Source organism: Acartia tonsa, chromosome 4, assembly GCF_053477335.1.
Source record: "Acartia tonsa isolate MP-2025a chromosome 4, ASM5347733v1, whole genome shotgun sequence".
Classification (NCBI taxonomy): Eukaryota; Metazoa; Arthropoda; class Copepoda; order Calanoida; family Acartiidae; genus Acartia; species Acartia tonsa.
Window position 1 is genome coordinate 8,425,950 of NC_137263.1, and position 27,776 is coordinate 8,453,725.

The 27,776-nt window shown below is 32.2% G+C and overlaps 1 protein-coding gene across 1 annotated transcript; it reads right to left on the reverse strand.

Annotated features, from left to right (window-relative positions):
* Positions 1–196: 196 nt before the first annotated feature.
* LOC145315915 (putative serine--tRNA ligase, cytoplasmic) lies at positions 197–26,729 on the reverse strand. The gene is made up of 16 exons (XM_080156058.1): positions 26,570–26,729; positions 26,138–26,211; positions 25,413–25,524; positions 24,966–25,104; positions 24,259–24,325; positions 21,121–21,230; positions 20,457–20,531; positions 20,171–20,219; positions 19,769–19,853; positions 19,276–19,490; positions 14,103–14,197; positions 3,290–3,352; positions 2,809–2,982; positions 2,600–2,673; positions 2,160–2,263; positions 197–946 (listed from the first exon to the last, which is right to left on the reverse strand). The coding sequence occupies exons 1-16, from the start codon at positions 26,703–26,705 to the stop codon at positions 746–748; spliced, it is 1,773 nt and encodes a 590-aa protein (XP_080012184.1). The 5' UTR covers positions 26,706–26,729; the 3' UTR covers positions 197–745.
* Between the last annotated feature and the right edge of the window lie 1,047 nt (positions 26,730–27,776).

The following is a 27,776-nucleotide window of genomic DNA, read 5'->3' on the forward strand; positions in this document are numbered from 1 at the left end:
GGTATAGAATAACAACCAGAACACACACACACACACACACTCACTCTCTAGCAGACAATAGTTAGCAGACAGGTAAACAAATAAGTGTACACTAACCATACAAAGACGATATTATTATCATATCAACAAGTGGTTGTCAAAAAAATTAATAAGGATATTCCAAAAGCTAAATATTTTATAGCATTGATTAAATACGTAATGATAAAGGATTTATTCAAAACTTAATCGATCAAATAAAAACAATTAAAAAAACATCATATAATTTATAAATCAACAATAACAATAATTTTGCATAATAATTTGTAATCTAAATTTCAAATATTTGTAAAATCCAGGGGTCTAAAGGGAAAAGGCAATGGCCGATTCATTGATGTAGATCCCAAATGATACACAAAATTACCACTTCTTTAGGTAATTAATGGTTGACACTTAATTTAATAAACCAACCAATCAAAAGTCAACTAAAGTGCCCATAGTTGTTGATCGAGCCAACGAATAAGAAAACTTTGGGGACTAGTGTAATAAACTGCCCAATGTCCCCTCCCTCCGTGGGAAAATAAATTTATAGGGTCTAAGAAAGCCCTACGGGAACAAGGTCCTGCAAGATCAGGACTCCTTTCAGGGTCTATTTAATTGTCCACAGATAAATTACTGGATTTTAAAATATTTTCTTTAAATACACATAAATCAAATTGAAGAAAGTGCTTATTAAAATATTTTAATTCTAAAATTTAAAGGCAAAAAGTTATTTCTTTTTACTTTTTGAATCTGTTGCGGGGAGAGGTTTGCGGACAAATGGAATTTCATTGTGTAAATCTGGAGGCATCCAAGGTCTAAGCACTTCTGGAACCAGGATACCTGTGTCTGTCTGGTTGGTCTCCATCAGGACGCAGATAACTCTAGTGACTGCACACATGGTGGCATTCAACATATGGCAGTATTCAGCCTAAAATAGTCAAAATTACCAAATGCTTTTTTTGGTTTGTATTCGCACATTTAGTATTAAAGAGAAAGGTTGTGTAATTAAAGGGTTGTTTGGCTATTTGGAATGTTAATTACTTGGCACATTTTTGTTTTTAACAAATCCCAGAATTATTACCAGGTAACTTTAAATGCTTGACTGTTTTTATTGACTAGGTTACTTTTTGGAGGGAGTGAACGTTTTTTGGGTATAGTCCTTTCCACGACATCCCTCCATAAGGAGCGATTCTTCGTATTTTTAAAATGGCTTTTTATTGGTTATTTTAGGTTAGGTTAGGTTATATTGTGTTAGGTGATTGCCCCACAGGGCTAGGTAATTGGCCCCGCAGGGTTAGAGCCCCCCGCAGGGGCTAGAAATAGGAGAAAAGCTACTGTGAAAAATACGAAGAATCGCTCCTTATGGAGGGATGTCGTGGAAAGGACTTTACCCCGTTTTTTTTTCAAATTATGAGGGGGGAGGGGATTTCTCCTAGGAGGATCAAGTGGTATCTTCCCTCAAATAGTTATAAGCCTTTCCAGAATATATATGAAACTACATTGTAAAGTAGAACCAATCAGCGGTTGGCAAGATCCTCCGTTACTAGCAGAAAATAGACATCTTATTACTGTCATATATGGACTGCTTTTTGGAAAGGAGTGAAGATTTTTTAGATGTACGGGTGGTGGGTGATTTTTCTTCCAAGAATATCGACTCTCATAATAGTTCTATACCTTCACAAAACCAATAAGAAGCTTCACTGTATAAGGAGAAGTACATCGGTCTAGTAGTTAAAACGGGAATAGTCCCTTTCATGACATCGCACCTTAAGGGGCGATTTGTCGTATTTTTAAAATGGCTTTTTATAGGTTATTTTAGGTTAGGTTAGGTTATATTGGGTTAGGTGATTGCCCCATATGGTTAGGTAATTAGCCCCGCAGGGTTAGAGCTCCCGCAGGGGCTAGAAATAAGCGATGTGCGAAAGGGACTATACCCGTTAAAACTTTTACTTAAAGAATAAAGAAAGGGGAATAGCCTTGGCCGAGAAATCACAACAGTCGCATCGCATCGTTTTTGTATACAGTCTACAAAAGGGTTGGTTGTCTCATGTATATATTCTTAAACCTATTAAAACATTCCAGTTCTATAGCCAAAAACTTTGCATACATACGAGATAAATCACATTAAAGGCTAGACTTACACTTTGATTTGATTTCTTAGTTTGTCCATATCTGACTCTGAGTCTTCTTGCCTGATAATCCAAGCAGTTGGAGCATGAAACTAGCTCACGGAAAGCTCCACTCCCTAAAATACAATAAAATCATAAAGTTTTAAGTTTTATTAGATGACTGGAAGTCATTTTGTCAAGATATATTTGTTTTGGGTAATATAACTTGCCAATTGATCCAAGACATAAAATATTTGTTTCTTTCATTTAAGCGAAACTTTAATTATTTTTTTTAATAAATTGTATTTTTAAAATAGTTTTATCCTTAATTTGTAGGTTAAATATCAAAACATATTTTTTTAGAGGGAGGGGTAAAAAAATTGTATAGGTGTGGTAATTCTTAAGGGGGGTAAACAGACCTTTAACCCCCCCTAGGACGTCTCTGTATAAACTGTCTATCATTTTTTAGTTACCTGGAAACCATGCTTCCAGGTCCAGTTTCTTTGCAGCAGCATTGTTCAAAGCTCCAGAACAAATACACACTATCCTAAATTACATAATAACGTTAAATACAAAACCTGGTTCGTGAAAGGGTTATCCCTATCCTGCAATCTCAAAAACTATTAAAAATAAATGGTTGATTAAATCATCAACTGATGAATTTAGAAAAAAGACTTTGAACCTGTATGATATGCCGAGCACTTTGCAAAGGTTCTCAGCGTTGTTGATCATCTGGTCCATGGCCTGCCAGGAGGCATCCTCATAAGGAGATGTAATCACAAACTGTTCCACCTTCTCAAACTGATGAACTCGGAAGATACCTCGGGTGTCCCTTCCATGGGATCCAACTTCCTGTCTAAAAACAGCAACAACAATGTTATAGCATGCAAGAAACTCATTTAAATTCATACTTTTAACTTTTTCTAACATAATTTTTTAAAACATTATTATTTGTCTGTTACATGTTTACATTTTTCAATAGAAACCAGAAGCCAAAAAATGGCTTAACAGAAAGGCACAATTCTAAAAGATATGTTTGAAATGTTTATTGGATGTTTAGCCTATTTTTAGAATGTTAAAGCTTAAAGCATGTATCTATCTACTCTTTCTTTTTTATTTTCTTGTTATGGACTCATGCCATTTTTTATATAATAGAAACTGACCTAAAACAGCTAGAGATGCCAGCATATTTTATTGGCAGGCTCTTCTCAGGAATCCATTCATCTCTAAATTAAAATGTTTATCAAATTAACTTTATATCAAATATTGCATATCGTTTGACGGTTTGAGAGATGTTGTCATATGGTGTCAACAAGCCTTTAACATATCAAGTTTTTGTAACAACCATGTGAGTTTATAAGGTTTTTACCTCCCATTTAACAGTTAGGGAGTTGAATCCATTTTTATAGAAGCAGAAATATAATCTATGATTATGGTTTGGACCCTCTAAAACTGTAATCTACCCTTCCACTTTCCCCTCTCTTGGTGAAGATATCTTCAACGCCGATACGATTTTTGAAATGTAAGATTCCACTTTCAATAGAGGTGAAACTGGAATCATACATTCATGTTTACATATCAGCGTATTCATAAACATTGATTTCCTTATTTATATCGACATAATGGTAATGTATCATTCTACTTTCAATAGAGACAAAACTGGAATGATACATTCAAGATAACATATCATATATTTAAATCGACATAGTAGAAATTGTACATATTAGTTAGTTTTTTTTTCTAGTTTTTTTAGTTTGAAGTTTTTAAGAAAAAAAGAACCTAAAAATAAAGGTTGCTAACACTTAACAATCAGGCCCATTTCCGGACCTTAATAGTTCAACGCTCCCCCCCCCCCCCCCCACATATCATCTCAGCCCCTATTAGAGTTAGATGGCAAAAAAAATTGTGCATGTTCCCTGTGAGACAAAGTCATTTTTCGCTTACTTCACCCTTTCATTTAACAACTTTCTTTGGTTAATTAAAATGTTAAATGAATGTAATTTCCTTATTTTTGAAGCTAGAACAATTTTTTCAGAAAATGTTTATCTTAAAGAAAATTTTATATTAGAAATCTCAAAACATAAATTTTCTTATTCGTTTGCTCAACAACTTTGGGGACTTTTACTGAATTTTGATCTACTATCTATAATACAAAGTAGAACGATGTCTTTCTGTCTATCTGTCTGTCCATCCGGCTGTCTCTTAAGATCTCAGTAACAACTGAACCGATCAGATTCTACTCTTCAGGGTATATACCTATTGGTCCTGTTGTGGTTTTAAGCTATTTTCTTGAGAAGTGGGACAACCCCAACCCCCCAAAAAATGAAAATTCCCCCCCCCCCCAAAAAAAAAAAAAATATTCTGGTGATGCTCATAAATTATGGGCGCAGCACCATAAGTTTCTTTTTTTATTTTTAAAAATTACCTCATGGGGCAAAGCTCCTAGAGGCTAGGGGCGAAGCTGCTAGTACTTAATAACCTAACCATTCAAAATCCAATAAAAGTCCCCAAAGTTGTTAAGCCAGCCAATAAGAAAACGTTATTGTAAAACTTTGGGGACTAGTGTAATAAACAGTCCATTGTCCACCTCTCTCTATGCTAGTTCCCAAAGTTTTACAATAATGTTTTCATTTTTGTTTGCTTAACTCTTTCGGGACTTTTACTGAATTTTAATTGGTTAGTTAATTTAGTATAGTGTCGAAACGTTTCAACCACTGATGGCAAATTACAGTAGAGGTATTTTTGGGAATGTACATCCATTTATCGGCTATTGTCTTAAACCCATCAGATCCCTGGTGGCGATAAACTTGAATCAAAGTACCTAGAGGTTTTGGACCAACTAGGAAGGTAATTTCAGTCCAATGTTCCCTACCTCCCTGGGTACAATAAAAGTTGTATACAGGGAGGGAAAAATGGACGAAAAATTAAATAAATTCTGTCTATAATAACATGAGAAAACAGAATGAGAAGGACAGTAGCACCCTGTAATCGATATCAGAAAGTCCTGAATGTCCATTTAAAACATTTGACGAAGCTTTTTATATACAATATAAATTGATAAGATACATACACAATGTTATTGCTTCTAAGCGACATTTTCTACAAAAAGGTTGGTAGAAGTCTATATGTATGTCTAAAAAAATCACTCTTATGGTTTGCAGGTTTCTATAACTATGTCTTAATAATAATGACTATAATAAGGGAGGGTTTAAATTTCAGTAGTACCCAAAGTTTTATGAACATTTGTTGGATTTATAAATTTGTTTAATTTTATTTAATCTTAATTGGTTGATGAAAACTGGCATTGTCAAAACTAAACAGCCAAGATTAGTTGTTTATTGCATCTGTTTTTCCAGTTTTGTTAGTCCTGAAGGGGCGAAGGCCCAGTCTAACAAAACTGGTGTTCATATTACAACTTTTTACTTTACTATTTGTAGAAAAATGTTTATAATACAATACAATACATGGTTTCAAGTATGGATTAGACAGGTCTGATCCAGCGGATATTAATTGGTTTCGTAGGCATACTGGAAAATCATAAAAAATCATGGACAGAATGACGGACAGGCAGAAAAGTGAATTGTAGAGTACCATCGCATTTTATTCTTTTTTAGTTAGTATTCGTATCCAGAGAGGGAGGAGACAACTGACTGCTTATTACAATAGTACACAAAGTTTCATTGGCTTTGGGGATTTTTACTAAATTTTGATTGGTTGATTAAATTGTGTTTATAAACGTTGGAACCACTAATTTTTATCTACAGAAGGGGTTATTTAGAGCGTCATCATTATGGATGTGCATTAATTTATCGGCCATTGTCTTATCTCTTTATATCCCTGATATGTTTTATAATTTTATTTGTTAGCTTTGCTTAAAGAGACTGTGAACGAGAAAATTTCTCATCAGATTATCAAACCTTAACATCATCTCATTAATATAATCTCAAATATAGGGCAAAACTGTCTCTCGTTCTTTAAAAAACGGCTTTTTCCGAAAATTTTTACTATGTCCAAGTTTGGGGAAAAAATTTCCGGAATATATAAATGTGCAGTTAATTGTCTTTTTTTCCTCCTATAGCTAAAACTAAACTTTTTGACATAGTTCTCTATTTTTCCTAACGGTTAAGCTGACTTTTAATAATATCCTTGCTGTAAACCAATGCAATGTATAGTTACTTAAAAATTGATAAAATAAGTAATATTTTTTATTGAAAACCAAATACAATAACAAAGCTAGAAACAGGTTATTTTATTAGTATCCAAGTAACTTTAGATGGCCCATCTCTCGCCCACCTTTAATTACAAATTTGTAAATAATAAAGGTGCAATATTTCTTTATAAACAGTCTGATAAAAGTGTAAACTAATTCTTCAAAGTGGGTTATTTATTGTCCAACACAATAAAAAATAATATCATTATTTTAAATAACCTATGAGATTCAACCCTTTGTAGACTTTGAGGTATTTTTTTGTCAATAATACAAATTTAAGATAGATCTTTATTACCTAATTACTACGTTATAAAACAACTAATTGGCAATTTTATATTACAAAATAAATTCCTTAACAGTAACTAAATTGTTTCAACTATATATGACAAGTTAAATACCCTTACAAACATTTTAAGAAACAAAAACGTTCAGATTTTCCTTGTTTTTTCCTTTTTTCCTCCCAAAATACCATAAAATCAATGCATTATTTCTAGATATTTTTGTTAATAGGACGTTTTTGGTTGATCAATGTAGTGAAATGTGCTTAGAAAATGTTACGATTTGATAATCAGATGAGAAATTTTAACGTTCACACTCCCTTTAAGTGAAAGCTTTTCATGGTACTTGCTTACATGTGGTAGACTGGAGCACCGAAAACCCCCCCCCCCCGCTTAGTTTTGACAAAAATCAAAAATAAGGGGGGGGTAGTTTTTTAATGTCTGGAAAATGGCAAGGAGGAAAAGTGCAGGGAAAGGCAAAGACTTTTTGTTCAAAACCCCCCCCTTAATTTTGAATAAAATAAAAAATAAGGGGGGGGTAGTTTTTTCACTGTACAACACGCCAGAAAGTTGAGTGAGGTAAATCAAGTAAATCTAGTATACCAGAGGGGAAACCTTACTACAGGGATATTCATGTTTTGGGGCATAATTTCCTTATTTATTTATTTATATATTTATTTTAGTAATTGATGTATCCCTGAACAGAAAATAAGGAGGAGGGGGGCCAGTAAAAGGTTTTAATTTTGTGCGCACAAAATTAAAACCTTTTACTGGCCCCCCTCCTCCTTATTTTCTGTTCAGGGATACATCAATTACTAAAATAAATATATAAATAAATAAATAAGGAAATTATGCCCCAAAACATGACTATCCCTGTAACAAGGTTTCCCCTCTGGTATACTGGATTTACTTGATTTACCTCACTCAACTTTCTGGCGTGTTGTACAGTGAAAAAACTACCCCCCCCTTATTTTTTATTTTATTCAAAATTAAGGGGGGGGTTAAAAACTACCCCCCCCTTATTTTTAATTTTTGTCAAAACTAAGCGGGGGGTTAAAAAACTACCCCCCCCTTATTTTTGATTTTTGTCAAAACTAAGCGGGGGGGGGGGTTTTCGGTGCTCCGGTCTTCACATGTAAGCAAGCACCCTTTTCATTACATTAGGTTTTAAGTCTTAAGTATGTGTTATAACATATAACATAGGCCAAAGTTAAACTTTATCTGAGAGTGATAGGACAATGGCAGATTGGTTATCACACCTTTTTACATAAAAATTAAATCGTTTTGCAAGGGTAATTAATATTCCATCCTCCTTTACCATTATCCCAAAGTTAATTAAATCTATAATAAGGCTTTTGAATCTAATTTATTAAGCTATTTAAAATATATTTAAATCTATTTTTACAGTTTTAAAGAATCCTGAGATAAGAATTACCTTTACATAAATTCAATCCACCTAAAATGAAAGCCAAAATAGACAGGCAAAATTTCTGGATTCTATTTTGTACTTCAGTTTGAATTTTCATTGGTTTGAAATAAATGCACATTTAAAATAACCTTTAATTATTTTTTTTGTTATTTATGAATCATTCCAGTAATACAGCAAAGGAATTTTTCAACCATATAATTTCTAAAAAGCTATCTTTGTCTTAAGAAATGCAAATTTTATCTCTTTCCTGTCAAAATTTTTACACATTTCTTCCAATAACTTAGCCAGATTGTTCTTCTGCAGTTATTCTATGGCTGATTTAGAGTTGGTGTCTCTAAATTTTCACAATTCTTAATAAGTAAAGAATTCTATACCTTAATGTTGAACCCATTAGTGCCAAGCGCCACTTTTATGGGCCAATCAAGCTGAAAATCTCAGGGAAGCTTTATAATGGTCAAAACGGAATTCCAATTTTTTTTGTTTTGTTCTAGTGGCCTGCACAGGAAAGTTGCAAAAAAACTCGGTTCGGCATGGCCATAAATGCCCAACGGGCATTTAGACCTGTTTTGGGCGGTTTCCCTCAGTATTAAAACCCGGTTTTGTAGTAAAAACCCGTTTTTTTCGACAAAAAAATGAAAAATGTAATTTTTCGCTGCCCAAAGTGAGATAAACACTTTTTAGAACTTTGATACGATCCGTAATTGAAAACTACATAACCTCATGTAATCTATAGAGCAACAAGTGATATACGAAGCGATTTAAACCCCGAACAAACATATTATGCAAATCTGAATTTTCAAAATAGCAGCTTTATTATTCATTTAGGATGATTTCACAATAAATATGAAATGTAAATGCCTCTTTTGGTTACAAAATTCCACTGTTATTTTTTAATTAATCAGCACCAATAAAGCACAAGATCTCAAAAACAGCATTTTTTTTATGTGTTAAAAAAATTCCTTTTAAAATCTTGATTTTGAGGATGATGACCTTTCAGATGCTCCTGTTGGTGGTGATGGTGAGCCAAATGTTATCTAAGTACATGCCCATTACAACAACTTGTCTATTAACCTATGTACCATTTTTTGTAGTCATAGCAGCCTCCAATGGAGCCTTCCAACAAGAAATATAACCATCTTCTAAAAACTACAGTATTCACCTTATGAATTGAAGTAAATAAAATTGCAATTCTTTTCTTTTTTATTAATGCTGGGCTGGAGGATGCTATAACTACAAAAATTGGATCATAGTTTAATATATAGGTTGTCATCATGGACATGCACTTTGATAACATTTGGCTCACCATCACCACCAATAGGGGCATCTTAAAGGTCATTATCCTCAAAATCAAGATTTTAAAATGAATTTTTTTAACACATAAAAAAACATTTTTGTATAATTTTCAGGGTAATTTTTATCTTTAACATGTATTTAGGTTCATCCATAAGACTGGGGGTCAGCAGCTGTCCTCTAAAGTGATAGGGATCGAATTTATTTTTTCATTTATATTTATTGTAAAATCATCCTAAATGAATAATAAAGCTGCTATTTTGAAAATTCAGATTTGCATAATATGTTTGTTCGGGGTTTATATCACATTTAGTGTTTTGGCTATAGGTACCACCCTTTTCGGTTTAAAAAGCCTGTTTGTCGAAGTTTTGAAACTTCACACACACAAAAAAAGAACATATAAAAATTGGGTGATACATATCAGAAAAAGAGCATAAAAATATTGGGTGACAAATATAGAGATTACTAGGGTATATTTATTAGGGTGGCTCAAGAATAATAAATCATTAAGAAATATTTAATGGTTGAAAAGTTAAAACCGGGTAATAAAACCAAAGCCGAGCTGGGTTTTAAAACTGTTGGGCATTTATGTCCATGCCAAACCGGGTCATAATAGGGCGTAAGAAAACGATAAAAAAATCATATAAAAAATAATAATTTGAATAAAACAAATTCACAAATAGATGTACTTGTCAATAAACTTTAGATTTCATGAAAAAAATCAGTGACTTTACTATAAAAACAAAAAAGTTAGAAGGGGTATTTTGAATTCACCAAAATTTTCATGGTTTTCAAATTTTGTTGAGCTATACCGGCAAACTGAAGTAAGCAAAACTGCCTGCTCCAGGGGGAAATGAAAACCAGGGTAGTAGATGGGGGATTCATACTGAGAATGATGCAATTATGAAGCTGGAAACCGGTTATTTGTGATTTTCTGGAACCGGGCTTAAAAACCCGGTTCGGCACTAATGAGTTAAGATCAAAAAGAAAACAATTAAAACACTAAGACAAGTTAACCATTAAGAGATATAAGTTTTCTGGAATTTTAATGTAGGGAGTAGATTTGAAATCTGCATCAAATTTTAAGGATTTTTTATGAAATTCGTTTTTTGTAAAATTCTTTATCTAAAAGCGAAAATACATTTTAAGTTAATTAATTTTGACCAATAGAATAGGTGGATTTTAAACTACCTGCGCTCTAATTGGTTGAATGATGTACGACATCCAATCAGAGCACAGATTTTTTAAATCCACCAATCACAGATGCCAAAATTAATTAACTTAATTTGTATTTCCGCTTTTAGATAAAGAATTATACAAAAAACAAATTTTATAAAAAATCCTTAAAATTTGATGCAGATTTTAAATCTACTCCCTACATTACAATTCTGGAAAACTTATATCTCTTATTATCAAATCACAACTGCTGCATTGATTTCACATTAAAGGAAGCCTGCAATAAATACCACGCTTTAACTGCTGAAAGACTGCCACAAGTAGACCCAATGCCCAAAATTTGAGGCCTTCAGCTTCTATAACAAAAAAAGTTTTAGGCGTTTTAAAATGACATTTATGTGCAATGAAAATTTTGAAAGAATCTTAATGCTAAAATTAGAAATTTTAAAATTAAACTACATGGCCTAGAAATAAAAAATTATAAGCTTACTTTTGTCATAAATTTAGGTTGCCAGTAACTAATTATATTTTTACAATAAAAATACCCATGTTTATAGTCACAATCATTAAAAAAATTAAGTTTAACTCGCGTTATACAAAGTGTACTGTACCCAATCAGAAGGCTGAATCAGCTAAACAACCAAACACAGCTGAGCTTGTATTAGTTTACCCCTTTGTTTCCTCTTTGATTTTTGTTTACAAATGCAATTTAAATCGAATTTTTTTCATAGATTTTGACTATGAAATTTGGTGTTTTTATTTTAAAAATTTAATCAGTTACCAGCAATCTAAGTTTCTGACAAAGATAAAGTTATAATTTTGTGTCTAGGCGACGTAATTCAATATTGTTTTTTCTTTTCTGAGCATTGAAAATCTTTCAAAATTTTCATTGTACATAACATGCTATTTTGAAATGCCTATAACTTTTTTGTTATTAAAGCTGAAGACTTTAAATTTGGGCTATTGGGTCTACTTTTTTTTGAAAATTGGTAAGACCTAGAGCTAATCTGTAAAAACCTTTTTAACTAAGAATTGTGCCCTATTTTTCAAATCGGTTGAGAGCTTTAAAATAGAGTTAATATTTATTTCAAAAATGACCAGAGTTAGGCTTTTTAAGAATTAGGCCAAAAAGTGGGTAGGACAGTGTTTTTGTATGAAAATATTTTATTTTTAAAGAAAATTTTTGCAAAAAAATTAAAATTTCACATCTTTAAAAAAATGATTTTTGACATAGAAGGAATAGTCTAATCCTTATGAAATTTTTTGTGGATAATCCCTCTAACCTAACCTAATTATGTCTGATTGGCTGTTTTTCATTGATTTTTTTAGGTTGAAAAAAACATTATTGGTTTAGCCCCCCTGTGGGGTATTAATCGGTAACGACTTTGAGTCCAATTATATCAAACTTCTAAAAGTCCTAGGATAGTCTTTTCCATAAGCTTTCTAATGGTCTTGGTTTCATTAGAAAATATTTTCTTTCTTCAAAAACTGAAAAATTACCGGTTTGGTCCGCCCTCACCCTAATGCAAGAAAATTTAACTCTTTCATTTTGTACAAAAATAATTAAAAATAAATTTTTGATTAATTGTTTATAAAAAATTAATGAAAGTTTTTGTTTAATAGGCTTATATACTAAATCATGCCATTTGTTGATTAATTACTTTCAAGCAATCAATCAAAATTTTTGCTATTATCCAAATCATGGTAATTTTACGAAAAAATACTCATAATCAATCAATAAAAATTATTGCTTATTTGGCTCATATACCAAACCATGCTGTTTTAAGATAAAATACCTATAAGTAATCAATTTGATTGATTGTTTGATCAGCCATAGTTTTGTATGGTTTTGACCTGGAGTAGGCTGAGACACTTTTCCATAGAAATAGGGCTATCAAGCTCCATGTTCATGCACATTTTAACTTGACTTGCTATCTCATGAGATCTACTCTTACCTTACCCTTGCTGAATATGGCAGATGTCCCAAATTAAGTCACGGTAATGAATGACGCTCTCCAAAGAGGAGCTTGGGTTAAGAGTAGTACTGTAAGTAAGTGACTATTAGGTATCCAAACTTACTCAATAATCTCCTTCTTACACAACCAGGGGATGATGCACGATTAATGTTGTGAATGAGAAATTAGAGTCAACAACAGAGAATTGAACTGGAACTCTCACCACTGTAGCTCAGTGTGCTACCACTAAGCATGACACCCCTGCTAAGTAATCAATGAAAATTATTTGACTTATCCTATTTTATAAAGTAGTAAGGTTTTTTTGTATGAATCGTAAGATCCCATTAACTACTAAACCGGTTGAGTTTTCTATTTAAGCTATTAAGTAAGCTTCACAATCACACAGCTCTTGTCTATAATACAAAGTAGAACGATGTCTGTCCATCTGTCCGTCTGTCTGTCCGTCTGAAGCTTAAGATCTCAGTAACCACTGAACCGATCGGATTCTACTCTTGAGGGTATATATCTATTGGTCCTGTGGTGGTTTTAAGCTATTTTCTTGGGGAGTGGGACACCCCTAACCCCCTCCTGTTTATGTTAAATTTCTTTTAAGCAATCGATGAAAATTTTTGCTTATTTTGATTATATCAGCCAAATCTTCAATTTTCGTCATAAACTGTTTACAGGAAGGAAGGGATTAAGGGGGGGGGGGGAGGGAAGTTCTGACACATTTGCGTAAACCTGGTGTATAGGCTTTATCTTCGGGCTGAGAGGATAGGTTATTAGGGATAAAATCATTCTTATATGATGAATTTCCCTCAGATTTAAGATTTTTTGGATAGGCCTCCAGGTTCTGGAGCTCCAGGCCTCAAGGTGGTCTCTGATACAAGCAACTTTTACTATAAATGTCCATTTATTAATCCATCCACTTTTAACTCACAAATCAGACCACCAAATTGTTAAGTAATTGATCAGTAATTTACCACAAAAATGCACAAAGTAATTAACCTTTTAGTGCTTACTTACATGGTAAGAGATTACTAGGGAAATACTAAGATGAAATAAATTGAACAAAAAATTACAAATATATACAATTAAATTAATTAATAAGCGACTTTCTTAATATAATTTTGATTACTCATTTGATACACTTTTAAAAGTATTTTTTAAAATAAACAAAACATCTTTTATAAAAGGCTCTTTGTATGTTTTGTTTAATTAATTAAGAATGTACAACAATGTTTGAATTATATATAAAATCTATGCTTTTTTTCACATTTGACATAATTTTAAACTAGTATGGTACATTTCTATTATGTCGATGTTAAAAAAGTAATCGAAGATTACAGAAACAATGATATCAAAAATGTAAACCATGATTCCAGTTTCGCCTCTATTGAAAGTGGAATCTTACATTTCAAAAATCGTATTGGCGTTGAAGATATCTTCACCAAGAGAGGCAAAAGTGGAATCTTACATTTCAAAAATCGTATCAGCGTTGAAGATATCTTCACCAAGAGAGGGGAAAGTGGAAGGGTAGATTACAGTTTTAGAGGGTCCAAACCATAATCATAGATTATGTTTCTGCTTCTATAAAAATGGATTCAACTCCCTAACTGTTTAATATGAATTGAATACCTGTGAAATGCTGCTATGGGTTGTTCAGAAGTAGCTATCAAATATTTTTCTTCAACATTAGAATCCTCGTGCTTCTCAGAACCTTTTCCAATAACCTGCAGCATTATAATTATCATTTTACCTTAAGTTTGATTTATACTCTTTTCTTAAAGAATTTTACCAACAGCTAATTCGTCACACTACTTTATACGTTTTCTACCGGCTTAACAGGGTAAATATAGCTATTAGCTACGCCCTTATTCAAGGAAAGATTGATTTAATAATATTTTTGGGGGAAATTCAACCTACCTTTCCTAAAATAAATAAAAAAGTCCTATCCATTACTGACATGAGCTTCAAAAGTTTAGACATCTTTAGAAATACTGCTATTTGAAAGGAAAAGCAATGTACTAATTTCATCCTACCAATGGATTTATTATTACTTGGATCTTACACCAGACACGGCGGCTCGCTCACTTATAGAAATGGGAAACTTATAAAAGTTTTACTCAACACACGAAATCGTAACAATTTTCATAAGAAATACGCATTTTATAAGGCATACAAAACGCTCTAATTTTCGTTCTATTTAACGTAATTTTATCATTTTTTTGCTGTTTATTTTATTTTACATATACTTTTATCATTTTATCAAAAAAAAATTATCTTTTTTCATCATTTTTTGGAGAAATTAATGCTTAAACTAAGGGTATCTTTAGACGCAAAATTGACGCACTTAGAATAAAAAATGCGTATTGAGTACAAAGGGGGGATAATTTCAAGTCATGAATGTTCTAAAGATATCTTTTTTTCCATAAAATTTTAATGTTTAGTCCACCCCACGTCACCCCGAAAATTATATATCAATTTAGGAAGATAATTTTTGTAGAATAATTACATAATTATGGACTCTGAAAGTATAGTTAAGATCAAAGGCGTGCAAAAGGTTGGTATAGGGGTTGTTTACACCACCCTTGTAAAATTAAGGGGGATGGATACACCTCCCTAGGTTTTCACCCATGTCCACCCTCTTGACAAGAGCCTACACCCTCAGATACACCCCTCTATAAATTCCAAGGGGGTGTAAAGGAAATAAATTTACACCCCTTAAAATAAAGTGGGGTTGGGGGTGTTTAAGGAGGGTGTATATAAGCAAGTCACAGATTCAGATAATTATATGCTATCTATTTTTAGATAAATTAATTACCAGACTTTACTAAAATAATCTTGCAATATTCTGTACAACTGTACTGTACAACTTTTAATTAGTAAATTGGGACATGAGGAAGCTCTCATACATATGTAGGGGGGGGCCCGGGGGGGGGGGGGCAGTTAATGCAACCATCCCATAATCAATTAATCCAAATTTTGTTATGAAAATTGGCATGTGTAATCCTTGGTAGGTCTGTTTTTCAAAAGAAGGTGTATCAACTATTTTTTTTATAGCTAGCCGGTTCTTTTAGTAAGTAGTAGATGTAAAATTTTTCATAGAATTCAGATATGCAATCGGTTTTTTTGTAGACCTCTTATTTTTTAAGTAATTTAAGTTTAAAAAAAAAAAAATTAAGTCGATTTTAAGGTACTAAAATGCAACAAAAAAAAAGAAAGAAAATGGTCATTATGAACAAAAATAGTAAGATCTTTAATTTGACACCTTACTTTTTCAATTCTGTCAGGTAATTATTGAAAAAATCGATTTTTTAAAACCCACGAGAATAAAAACTTTGAACTTAATTTTATTATTTCACAAGTAAAAAAATATGGGTTCATATATACCTTTAGAATCAGAAAAATATTACAAATCCATTGTAAGCAAAATTGAAAAAAAAAGTTTACAATATAGTATATAAACTACAATAAAAGGAATTATATGAAAATATCATATTATATTGTACAGGCAACGTCTTAATTTTTGAATTGAGTATAAAAATGGGAAGGGGGTAAAGAGGGGGTAAAAAAGGGAAGACAATAGTGTTGCCTGAACAAAAAATATAATTGGCCATTTGTTTATTTTTTTATTTTTTTACTTTTTTGATACACCTTCTTTAACAAAAAGTTAAGCCTAAGGGGGGGGGGGGGGGGGGTTAAGGCAACCATCACGTAATCAATGCACAAATTGCACTGTTTGCTCAGCTGTTTAGCCGTTTTTGGGCTATTTTCAGGGCAAATCCATCAATAATCATGTAGGAATCATCCATTAGGGATAGGTTTTAATGGGTGCTGAGCTGAAAAATACTACCAAAAATAGTGGCAGCTGGGTAATGGCTTATAAGGATATAAAAATATTGAATATTTCCATGGAATTAAACTTTTCTTAATTAACATTATAACTTTATGTCATGGACATATTACTAAAAGAACTTTTTTTAATTTCTAGATTTCGTTGTCATAACAGCTAAAAACTGCCAAAAATGGCTGAGAACAGCTGTCAACAGCCAAAAGTATATATTGTAGATTAAATCATCCCGCCCTGGAAAAATTTTGATAAAAGTTTTGCCCCCAGTAAAAATTGGTTGATTTAAGCAAAAAAATGACCCATGCTAAATATTTTTCTGTGATGCAATAATTGTGACCTCATGAGCACTGCAAAGTTTTTGAAATCTGCAAAAAAAATTTTTTTTTTAGTTCTTTTGTGTGATCTCAATTTTAAAGATTTTTACAAAATTTCAATTCTAGTATGTCAATATAAACCTGAAATTTACCAAAAAAAATGGAGCAGTCTCAATTATAACATATGAAGGTGTAGCAAGTAATCTGCAAAGTCAAATTCCATTTTTGCAGAGTTTTTCTTACATAACTTAAAAATATAAATTTTAATTTGGTTTTCATTTAGATGCAGTAACTACTGTAACCAGGCAATTTCAAAATTTTAGCTCAATATTCAATCAATTTTGCTCACCTTCCAACACTAAACCCCCTTTATTGATAAGAAGACCATTAATTTTATTTGGGGTTTCCCTCAAAGTTTTTACACAGATAGTGTTAGTATTTATAGTAAATTGTGACCTCAAAAATTGTATTATATATATTTATGCAATTTTGACTTTAGAAGATGTGACATGTCTAGGGTAGGTTTTTTTTTAAAAAACAAACTTTTGCTTTAATGTATGTTAAATTATACCAATAACCATATTTTAATTTTCAGTACCACCCACTTAACAGCTAGAACTGGCTGGAAACAGCTGGGAGTGGTCAAGAGTATGATGAGTAGATAGGGCTTTTGATGTGTCTAAGGGTAGGTTTTTATGGGTGCTGAGCTCAAAAATACCACACAACATCCATATGGCAGCTTGCTAACGGCCGCAGCTCAGCTGGGAGCGGCCAAGAGTAGAATGAGTAGATAGGGCTTGTGACATGTCTCTAGGTAGGTTTTTAACAGTCTGTGTAACAGCCCAAGCTGCCAAATGGATGGACCCCCACTATTTATAGTAGTATTTTTGAGCTTGGTACCAATAAAAACCTACCCCTAGACATGTCACAAGCCCTATCTACTCTTCATACTCTTAGCTGCTCCCAGCCAGTTCTAGCCATTTAGCAGCTGGTACAAGAAATTTTAAAAATGGATATTTAAAGCAAAAATATGTTTTAAAAAGTTGATTCCTATGTAATTAATGATAGTTTTGCCCTGAATATAGCCCAAAAACGGCTAAACGACTAAGCCGCCAGCTGTTAGCCATCACTTTTCCAACTTTTTGTTTCATTTTGGGAAAATAGATATACCAAGGATTACTCATGCCAAGTTTTGTAACGAAATTCGAATTCTAAGTGCAATTTGCGCATTGATTACGAGATGGTTGCATTAACCCCCCCCCCCCCCCCCCCTTAAACTTGAATTAATTCCTTTAATTATCTTGATAGATATATGTTTATAACTTTTAATATATTTTACAATAGTGCTCAAAGTTAATGTTGGGAGGGAGATATATCCCAATCCTCTTTTTATAAAAAATTTTTGAAATGTAATAAATTTCTTATGTAAAGTAGTTTTGATAAAATCTTAATAAAATAACCCTTGATTTTAGTTTAAGGGGGATGTTAAAAGTCATAAGTGGGGTGTCAAAAAATTTAGTTGTTAATAAATTAATGGAATATAACCTGATATTATAAATTTGAAACATATTTTTGATGTACAAAGAGATTTAAGGAACATGTATTACACTTTTTTTCATAGAAGAAATTGAATAATTTTTTATTTGTTTTTTTTCAACACAAGGTTATTTGTGTATCTCTTGGTGCAAGATACCACCATATTATTAGTTAAATCTAATTTTTTATAAATTAAGTGAATCAGTCTGTTAGACCAAGGGTAGAAACTCAGCAGATAGACAGACAGACAGGCAAGAAGAATTATCAAAGTTTGACTATAATAGACAATTAATTACATAAAATCCAATAGAGAACCTGTGAATGATCAGACAGACAGAGGGATAGACAGACGGACAGACAGAGGGACAGGTAAATAGTAATAGACAGTCTTTGAGGCATTAACAAATTACAATTAGGCTATGCTAGATGATTCATTGAAATCCAAAAGAGAGGCAGTTAGACAGATAGACAGACAGACAAAAGGACAGACAGACTGAGGGACAGATAGACAGACAGACAAATGGGTATTGCCTAAAAACAGTTTGGCTGCTATATGAATCATTAAAACCCACAATAGAAAAGAAATTTACAATAGTTTCTTTTTTCAAAACTCAAGGCCCCCCCCCCCCTCCCCCACTCAAAGGGGTTTATTATTTCTGAAAATCAATGAGTGACTTCTCAGCATAATAAAATTGAATGTACTTTTTATTTCATCAATTTATCTTAAATAGAACGAAAGTTATAATCATTTTATTGTCTACAAGAAATATGCTTTGAGTAAAAATCAACCTAATTGTCAGTAAAAACGTTATATTTATGCATATTTACACAGTAAATAAATTTTAAAATTGTATTTTATTGTAATGAATAACTTAAGGGGGTTGTATGAATTATCAAAAACCTAAAAAAAAACTAATTTAATTAAATTAGTCCAAGTAATGATTGATTTAGTACAGCACATATGAATATGTTGTCAATTTCCTATCAGAGTCGCAGTGACTATCACGTTTTTAAAGTTAAACTTGTACCGGGCTAAAATAACCATGATACCCCCCCCCCCCTTTCCCCATTTTTCCCTTGTCATAATATCCTTGTATAATTAGATTACCTTATACAACTCTTCATCAAACTGAGATAGTTGTGCCACCTCTCTCATCACCTCCTTCCTCATAAAGAATGGTGTGTAGAGGGGAGAGAACCCGGCATCCTCCAGCATATGGAGAGACAGTTGTATGAGGGCCTGCTGTAGCATGACTGCTGGACCAACCAGGTAGTAACCACGTCCCCCGCTCACAGTTGTGCCCCTCTCACCATCCCAGCCACCTTCAAATAAATTTGTATTAATTATTCCTTATATAAAAGCAACAGGATGGGTATCTGTCCAGAAGGTTCATGTTTACCGTTAAATTTATATGGTTCTCCTTTACAGTGTCTTTTTAACCTTTAAAAACAAATAAAAATTGAAAATGATTGTAGGCCGACTTCTTCCCCCAGCCCCTTTCAAGTGCCCCTAGAGGCCTCTAAGGGCGTAGCCCCAAGTAATTTATAAAAAAAAACAGCCTGGACACACACACTTTGTGTTACAAAACTTGGAAACGTACCAATCATATGAATAAGGTCAATATGCGAGTATTTGTTTCTCTTTTCACAATCTCCCCAGGTTCTTTCTGTTCGGTTATCAGCATCCTAATACAAATTAATTCAATTTGTGAATGTTTCAACAAGATTTCCTTATAATAAAGAAAAAAATGTGTTTCTGTCTGTTTGTCTGTGTCCACCGATATGGTTCTCCTTTACAGACTAGCTTCTCATAGGTCATGGTAAGTTTTATAACTATTTTGAGGGAGTTGATAGTGGGGGGTTTGCGACTTTCTCACCACTTTCAAGTGCCCCTAGAAGTAGGGGCATAGCCGCTAGTTATGAATATCATGCTTATATTTGTAAATTGATTTAATTCATTTTTTATCAACAAATTCTTTGAAAGACACTTATTTTGTATTTACCTCATTATTTGAAATTGGTACAGATGGATGCAGCCAGTTTCCTAACTCACTAAATAAATATTAATTTATAATATGAGATTAATATGAAATTTTTTTATGACAATATGATGATTACAAAGTTTATCTTATTTTTATCGAAATAAAGCCCTTAAAAATCATAAAACTAGTATGCATCAGAAAAGAAGAAATGAAAAAGGGAGCACCAAGGAAAGACAGATAGATATGGTTGTATTGTAGAGTAGCTTTGCTCCTTAAACATTAATGTGCTCTTAAAAAGTTATCAAACCTTAATGCATCATCCCTCTTCTTAAGATATATTTCCAGGTTTTCTGTATTTTCTACCAGTAACTCATCTACTTCCCTTAAATATATTTGTAGATTGTAAGAAGGATGACAACATCCATAAATTCGAAGACCTTAAAAACAGACGGTAAAAACAAACATTAACACTTGTAGAGTGTCAATCGTTTATAAGCAAAATATTAATTTATGAGTCTAAACAAAATTCTATACAAATTTGATGCAAAATTGCGTAAATATACTGTCAAAAATTTATAAAAATGATTATTTTTGCAAAAAAAAATAAGTTGAGGAATCAGAAGGATTTCAGATTAAGCCGCAACTTAAACTTTTAAAATATATATTTATCATTAACTAAGTTTTAATAAATCTAATGAACATAGATTTCTTTATCACAATATCCACGTATTCTATATCCATATGAAATGATTCTGCACCAAGAATAGTTATTAAAGAATTAAACTATTTGTGTTCTCCCTGCGATAAGCACGGTCTAACAAAACTGGTTTTAATATAATGATTGTCCATTTTTATATTCGTAGAAAACTGGATATTATACGATACGATACATGATTTTTCAATATGGCTAAGAACCGGGTCAAATTAAGCGTCTATTAATCGGTTTCGAAACCATTCTGGAAAATGATTACCTGGCAAGGTCCCTCAGATCTTCAATGCTGCGAGTTTCTAGGTCATCTTTGGTGAGAGCACACACACTTTCCAAATCTTGTTTGGGTTGCACATTTGTGGATGGTAGAGACTAAATGTACACATATATGGTCAGTTATGAAGAATGAAAAAAATATTTAGAAATTCAAATAATTTTCAAAAATAGCAAGAGTTTAAGTTTAATAGTACGCATTCAAATGAAATGATTCTGAAAAATTGGACAAAATAGTCTTTTAAATTCATTGACCAATTAAATTTCCAAGACGCTGTCTAACTTAATCTATAAAAATTTATTTCTATGGCAATGTATGGAGCTATGCAAGCTGCTGCATGATTTGAAATATTTTCAGTTCATGACATTTTATTATTACGTTCAATGTTAGTACTGAAATAATAATCCTTAATGTTTAATTGTACATTACATAATTTAAATACTTTTGGATCATGGAAAGAAAACAAAGTCATTCCTTAATTAGGACAGAAGTCACCTTCCTAGGAAGGACATAAGTAGCTTCCCTTATGTGAGAATTTGTTAGATGAAGGGCATAACTTGTCTCCCTTAACAAAGATTTTGCAAGATGAAGGACATAAGTAGCCTCCCTTCACCACACAAAACCTAGCTTTTTGGTCCTTCACATAGCAAAATCTTGCATAAAATAGTTTATCTGTCCTTCACATAGCAAATTCTTGCAAAACATAGCATTTATGTCCTTCACATAGCAAATTCTTGCAAAACATAGCAAATTCTTGCAAATCATAGCAAATTCTTGCAAAACATAGCATTTATGTCCTTCACATAGCAAATTCTTGCAAAACATAGCAAATTCTTGCAAAACATAGCAAATTCTTGCAAAACATAGCATTTATGTCCTTCACATAGCAAATTCTTGCAAAACATAGCAAATTCTTGCAAAACATAGCAAACTCTTGCAAAACATAGCATTTATGTCCTTCACATAGCAAATTCTTGCAAAACATAGCAAATTCTTGCAAAACATAGCATTTATGTCCTTCACATAGCAAATTCTTGCAAAACATAGCAAATTCTTGCAAAACATAGCATTTATGTCCTTCACATAGCAAATTCTTGCAAAACATAGCAAATTCTTGCAAAACATAGCAAATTCTTGCGAAACATAGCATTTATGTCCTTCACATAGCAAATTCTTGCAAAACATAGCAAATTCTTGGAAAACTTAGCATTTATGTCCTTAACATAGCATTTTGGTCCTTCACATAGCAAAATCTCACTAAACATAGGTTTTTCTGACCTTTTTCTACCAGGAGATCAGAACTAAATCAGAACACACATAACAAGAGTTTTACATAATTTAACTCTGCATAAATTATGATAATTCATTATTATTACCCCTCCCCCCCCCCCCTATTTAAAATTTACCCCTGCATAAATTATGATAATTCTTTATTATTACCCCTCCCCCCCCCCCTATTTAAAATTTACCCCTGCATAAATTATGATAATTTATGCTGAGTTAATTGTACTGTTTGAACTTCTATCTAACAGGATATGAGAACTGGGAGGTTGTGACACAAAAGAGGCCAGCTATGGTGCCATGTAGGAAAAGTGGCATTGCATTCTAGGGCCTAAAAGGCGTCATAGCTGGCCCCTTTTCAGTCCATCATATGACATGGGAAGGAGGTTGAGGAGCATTTTATGCAGTCTAAATTCCCAAGAATTCAATGCCACTTTTCCTACATGGCACCACCTCCCATGTCATATGATGGACACAAAAGAGGCCAGCTATGACGCCTTTTAGGAAAAGTGGCATAGCATAGTGGAATTTAGGCTGCATAAAATGCTCCTCAACCTCCTTCCCATGTCATATGATGGACTGGAAAGGGGCCAATTGAATAATTGTTAATCTGAATGTACTATGTAAACACTCTTGTTATGTGTGTTCTGATTATGTTCTCATATCCTGTTAGATAGAAGTTCAAACAGTACATTTAACTCAGCATAAATTATCATAATTTATGCAGGGGTAAATTTTAAATAGGGGGGGGGGAGGGGTAATAATGAAGAATTATCATAATTTATGCAGGGGTAAATTTTAAATAGGGGGGGGGAAGGGGTAATAATAATGAATTATCATAATTTATGCAGAGTTAAATTATGTAAAACTCTTGTTATGTGTGTTCTGATTTAGTTCTGATCTCCTGGTAGAAAAAGTTCAGAAAAACCTATGTTTTGTGATATTTTGCTATGTGAAGGACCAAAATGCTATGTTAAGGACAGAAATGCTAAGTTTTCCAAGAATTTGCTATGTTTTGCAAGAATTTGCTATGTGAAGGACAGAAATGCTATGTTTTGCAAGAATTTGCTATGTTTTGCAAGAATTTGCTATGTGAAGGACATAAATGCTATGTTTTGCAAGATGAAGGACATAAGAATTTGCTATGTTTTGCAAGAATTTGCTATGTTTTGCAAGAATTTGCTATGTTTTGCAAGAATTTGCTATGTGAAGGACATAAATGCTATGTTTTGCAAGAATTTGCTATGTTTTGCAAGAATTTGCTATGTGAAGGACATAAATGCTATGTTTTGCAAGAATTTGCTATGTTTTGCAAGAATTTGCTATGTGAAGGACATAAATGCTATGTTTTGCAAGAATTTGCTATGTGAAGGACATAAATGCTATGTTTTGCAAGAATTTGCTATGTTTTGCAAGAATTTGCTATGTTTTGCAAGAATTTGCTATGTTTTGCAAGAATTTGCTATGTGAAGGACATAAATGCTATGTTTTGCAAGAATTTGCTATGTGAATGACAGAAATGCTATGTTTTGTGAGGTTTTGCTATGTGAAGGACAGAAAAGCTAAGTTTTGCAACTTGAAGGACATAAGCAGCCTTCCTAATGTAAGAATTTGTCAGACAAAGGACATAAGTCACCTCCCTTAAGTTAGATTTTGTTAGATGAAGGACATAAGTAGCCTTCCTTAGACCAATTTTCAGTGACTTCTGTCCTAATTAGGAATGACTTTGTTTTCTTTCCATGATCCATACTTTTTATTTCATCTTTGTGTGTTACCATTTACAGTCTTGATATATAAAGATTGACCAAGGTAAAAACATACAAAACAAGTGTTAAGTTTTTTTACCTGAAAAATAAATCTATGTGCACCATAGCTACTGATATGTTTGTGCCATCTTAGTAAATGTGGAAACCTGTAAAAAAAAAGGAATTTTATATTAATTTTTAAAAGCGAAGCTTTTATATGATTAGGGTTGGTCCGTACGTCAGTAACGGTTAGCACTTTTCATTGATTTGGACATGCTAGAATTGTTTTATCGATTCCAAACTTTGCATGATGGTTTCTATAACAAGAAGCGTGATACTCTATCATTTTAATTAAAAAGTCTGTACGTCCATATAAAACATGCTGATTTTTAACTTTTTTGACAATTTTTTGTGTAATAATGCTATCCTAATCATATAATTTTTGAAATAATAAGTATTAGGACAACAAGGTACAATAATCATATCCTAATAATCAAATCCTGTATTTAAGCAATTCTGTAGCAAATTTATGTACAATTTTGTACAAATTAATGTTAAGTTCTGACACTTTACAAGAATATTATTCGTTTGTTCTTCCTTATTACTTTAGAGATTTTATTGATGTTGTTTTTTATCTCATTGAATTTGAAGAAAAGTTTGAAAAAAAGAGTCCTTAGATTGTAATAAGAAATATATTTTGTGTTTTTTTTTATCTTTTCAGTCAACACAAATGTATCATGCTACATGGTGTATACAGATAATTTTCTTGTCTATTTCTTTTTGTAAACTATTGGCATGCGATCTGACCTATCTTGCCATAATGTTGAGTTTTTAATGCTCATGCCAGGACAACCAGCCAGCCGGTCAAACAGCTTCTGGTCAAATATACTCGGGCTCCATCCACACACATAGCTTCGACTCTCAAAATAGTCATCCAACTTTTTCAAATCCTGTTTGGTTAATTTTCAAAATATGCGTTCCCAAACCAAAGTCCCTAACATACAATGGAGAGAAAAAGTAAAATGTTAATTCATCCTGGATTATAATTATAGCTTCCCTAAAATGGAGAACTTAATTGGTTCAGTGGTAATAATTTTCAATACTGAATGAGCTGAACATGACTCTTATTAGATGTGCATTAAAGTTAAATACATTCATTAGAAATAAAAATTAAATGAAAAGGCAAGGTGTTATTGTTGAATTGAAGAGCAACATAATTACAGGGAAGATGGGATTGATCTGCATATTGATCACAATCCTGATCAAGGGCTGGATTGACCGGAAATGGTTTGAGCTGGTCAACAGGTTCAGCAGCAGCAGAAACTTGGGATGGAACTGCACTTTTCTTTAATTCTCCGCCCCTTTTCTTAAAAAACAATGATGTTTTATAATTGAAAACTTCAAAGTATAAAAAATAAACGGCAATAAACTGTTAGTTGGCAGTAAACAAAACAAAAAGGTCCCTATGTCCATTTTAAACACTGGCAGCTTCGCCCCTAGCCTCTAGGGACTTTGCCCCAAGAGGTAATTAAAATAAAATTATGTACGTGCCTATCATGGGAATCATTACATCTTATATTATCTATCCAGCTAAAAAAATTGCGAATGGGTTGCCATTTTCGCGCCTACCCAGCTGAAAAATTGTGAATGGGTCGCCAATTTTCATGAATAAATGTCGAATTTGCAACAGATATGCAAAAAAATCTATAAAAAAAATAGAGGGGGATTTTTTTGTTTTGGAGGGGGTTGGGAGTGTCCCACCCCCCAAAAAATAGCCTAAAACCACAACAGGATCAGTAGGTATATTCCCTAGAGAGTAGAATCCAATCGGTTCAGTGGTTATTGAGATCTTAAGGGACAGACGGACAGATAGATAGACATCATTCTACTTTGTATCATAAATATACATTTTTACATAAAGATTCCTAACAAGATCATATAATTATTTGTTATATGTTACAATATTAAAAGAATACTACCTTTTTCATTTGTTCTCCAATACATTTACTGATTAGATTCTTTATCTTGTTCAGGTTATCTTTCGTAAATCTTTCTAAAAATAAAGAAAAGTATAGAATGAAATTTTAGATGGAGCTAATCTTAGAATGTCTGTAGCGTCTCTATTATAGAAGACAGTGAACATCTGTATAAATTTTATATAAAAGACGTACAACAACTCTCAAAATCTCTGAGTATTAACTAATTTATCAAACAAAATAGGAATTAAGAATTTTCTCCCATGTAGTTTTACTGAAAAAAGTGTTCACATGAAGAATGGAAAATGATTCCTCTGTGACCTCCTAAGGTAGCACCAAACCATCCTAGGACCCAAACGACACTCCCCTGAAGAGCATAATACAATTCAATAAACAGAAACATGTATAACAACTTCAGATAATTTTAATTCTAACCTTTTTTCCATTTATCATCAAACTGTAGAGCTATATCCACAAGGTTTGGATCACAATATCTGTCTCTCTGATTCTGGCGAACTTTCTCCGGATCCCCAGCACGCTCGGGGCGCAGACTATCAATATCTAACACCATGCTAAAATTCACTTCAAAATTTCTGCAAATATATATTATTATAAGCCAAGTTTTTTGCATTTTAAATGTGTTTGCTTATTCATTTCTGTATGTTACAGTGCATGCGAATTTCTGTATTAATTAGGTACAATTTTCAAAATGTCGTAGTCACTCAATAATCATTGCCAGAAAGTCAGTCATCCGTTAGAAATATATTATTTTTTGGAGCTAATTTAAAACTTTTACATGATAAATTAACATAATTTTTTGACATAGTGATTCATAGCAAGATTAAACACAATGTTAAATACAAATTATCAAAATATTAACACGATCAAGCAATTAGTTGCGATTTTATTTTTAATGATAAGGCATGTCACTCAGTATTTATTAATTTTCGAGTGTTTACTGTCTCATTTATTGAGACTATGGACGATTTCATGATTACTTCACTGTATTTAAAACTTTTTAAGGAATATTTTGCACCATTTATAACCAAAGCCAAGAATTTACTAAAACAACATATGATTAATACTTATGTATATACATATGTAACCAAAATTTCATCATTTTTCCTGCCTACATAAGCAAGCACAGAAAACACTACAACATAGAGCTTATTATATAATTATATACTTGAATGATTTTAACAGAAGCCTTTAGAAGAAAACATATCATTTAAGAGACGGGGAAAAATTATCCATTTTTTATTTTAATTGTAAAAAGGAAAAAAAATATTTTACTTAATATATAATTACTTTTACTTATTAATGAATTTAGTAACTACGGCAAAGATTTTAGCCCTTTGTTTTTGTAAATATTGATACTCTAAAGTATACATTTCATGTAAAAAAAAAATTTTATTAGCTATAATTTTTTTAAGAGAATGTACTTATCATCTGAAAGAAAACTATTGTGTCCTATTTACCTATGTTCCTATATGAAAGCTTTATCAGTTCTCTTTATATATACTGATTACTGATATACATTAATTGTATAACATATTTGAAAGCAAACAACAAAATTAAACATTTCGTCTTTACTGATTGTTTTAGTGTAAACAATTAAAAATAAATGGTTTTCTTCAATTAA

Excerpts from the sequence above, each read along its gene's own strand:
- LOC145315915 (XM_080156058.1), bottom strand. The coding sequence starts at position 26,705 with ATGGTGTTAGATATTGATAGTCTGCGCCCCGAGCGTGCTGGGGATCCG. Across the intron at positions 19,854-20,170 it reads TACCAATTTCAAATAATGAG|GATGCTGATAACCGAACAGA; the intron begins GTAAATACAAAA and ends AATTTGTATTAG. Across the intron at positions 14,198-19,275 it reads TTGATGAAGAGTTGTATAAG|GTTATTGGAAAAGGTTCTGA; the intron begins GTAATCTAATTA and ends ATAATGCTGCAG.